This window comes from Diaphorina citri, unplaced genomic scaffold (assembly GCF_000475195.1).
Source record: "Diaphorina citri unplaced genomic scaffold, Diaci psyllid genome assembly version 1.1 scaffold18743, whole genome shotgun sequence".
Classification (NCBI taxonomy): Eukaryota; Metazoa; Arthropoda; class Insecta; order Hemiptera; family Psyllidae; genus Diaphorina; species Diaphorina citri.
Window position 1 is genome coordinate 1 of NW_007396097.1, and position 973 is coordinate 973.

At 42.3% G+C, this 973-nt stretch overlaps 1 protein-coding gene across 1 annotated transcript; it reads right to left on the reverse strand.

The window, feature by feature from the left end:
* Window positions 1-34: 34 nt before the first annotated feature.
* On the reverse strand, window positions 35-761 carry LOC103523280 (sodium/hydrogen exchanger 6-like; the record flags this gene model as incomplete). The annotated part of the gene is made up of 2 exons (XM_008488339.2): window positions 535-761; window positions 35-150 (listed from the first exon to the last, which is right to left on the reverse strand). Coding segments are annotated over exons 1-2 (293 nt in total), but the record flags the coding sequence as incomplete, so codon positions are not given.
* Window positions 762-973: the final 212 nt, after the last annotated feature.

Below are 973 nucleotides of genomic sequence, written 5' to 3' on the forward strand. Positions count from 1 at the left end.
GTAAAAAATCCTTTATGAGACAGTAAAAACAAACTCACCAGCAAAGAACAGCATGTGCTGAAAGTTAAGAGGTATCTTTGGTTTCCTACCAATGTTGAGAAGTAGGGAGAGAGGATAAATATTGGCCGCCCTGCCTATGAGTGCACAGATCTGAATGATAACAGGAGTTAAGGGACAAATAATTGTGAGTCTCGCCTACTACATAGGTCATAGGTCAGTTAAACTGGTTAAATTCTTCTGAAAAGTCCCCCATTTTAAAGTACCTAATGTTATTATTGTTCTTCTTGTAGCTAGCAGCTTTAGCCACAGCCGAAAGGTGATGACAAAATTGTGAAAACATCTCTTTTATCAGCCATACACCAGGGTGATGGGTGATGGTCTCTAGCCATGTTTAATGGGCTCTTCCTGAGCCGCAGTCAGCCATCGTGAGGACTTGTGCTTGTTTTTTTCAAGCAGAGAGAACCCTTTGAAACTATCAGCTAGCTAGGCTGGTTATTGTTTGTAATGTAACTACTTTTGGTTCATAAAGGATACAAATCCAGCACAGATGAAGCCAATGTTGAAGTGATGCTTGGGGAAGGTAAACATGGACACGCCGATGTAGGAGAAAATAAAGTTCTCTGCCAGGAAGTTGAGAAGTTCAAACAGACGTTTGGTACGCTTCCTAGAGTCCGAGGAAAGATTGTTGTATGTGTAGTGAGCTTGACACATGCCACAGAACAGGACTGCGACTACACCTAAGGGCGGAAGAAATAACAGATCTTATCAGGTCGCAGTGACATAGGGACATCATACCCTGGCTAGGAAAACACTCCCAATTTATTTGTTAATAAAACATATGGAGAAAGATGAGTGTTTCACCGCCGTTTTTTATTTTTTCGATGAGACAACTGTTACCTTAAGGTACCTTTACACTGGGGCAACCTAACCTAGCAACAGGCAACAGCGACCTGCGGCGGATTGCTTGTTGCTG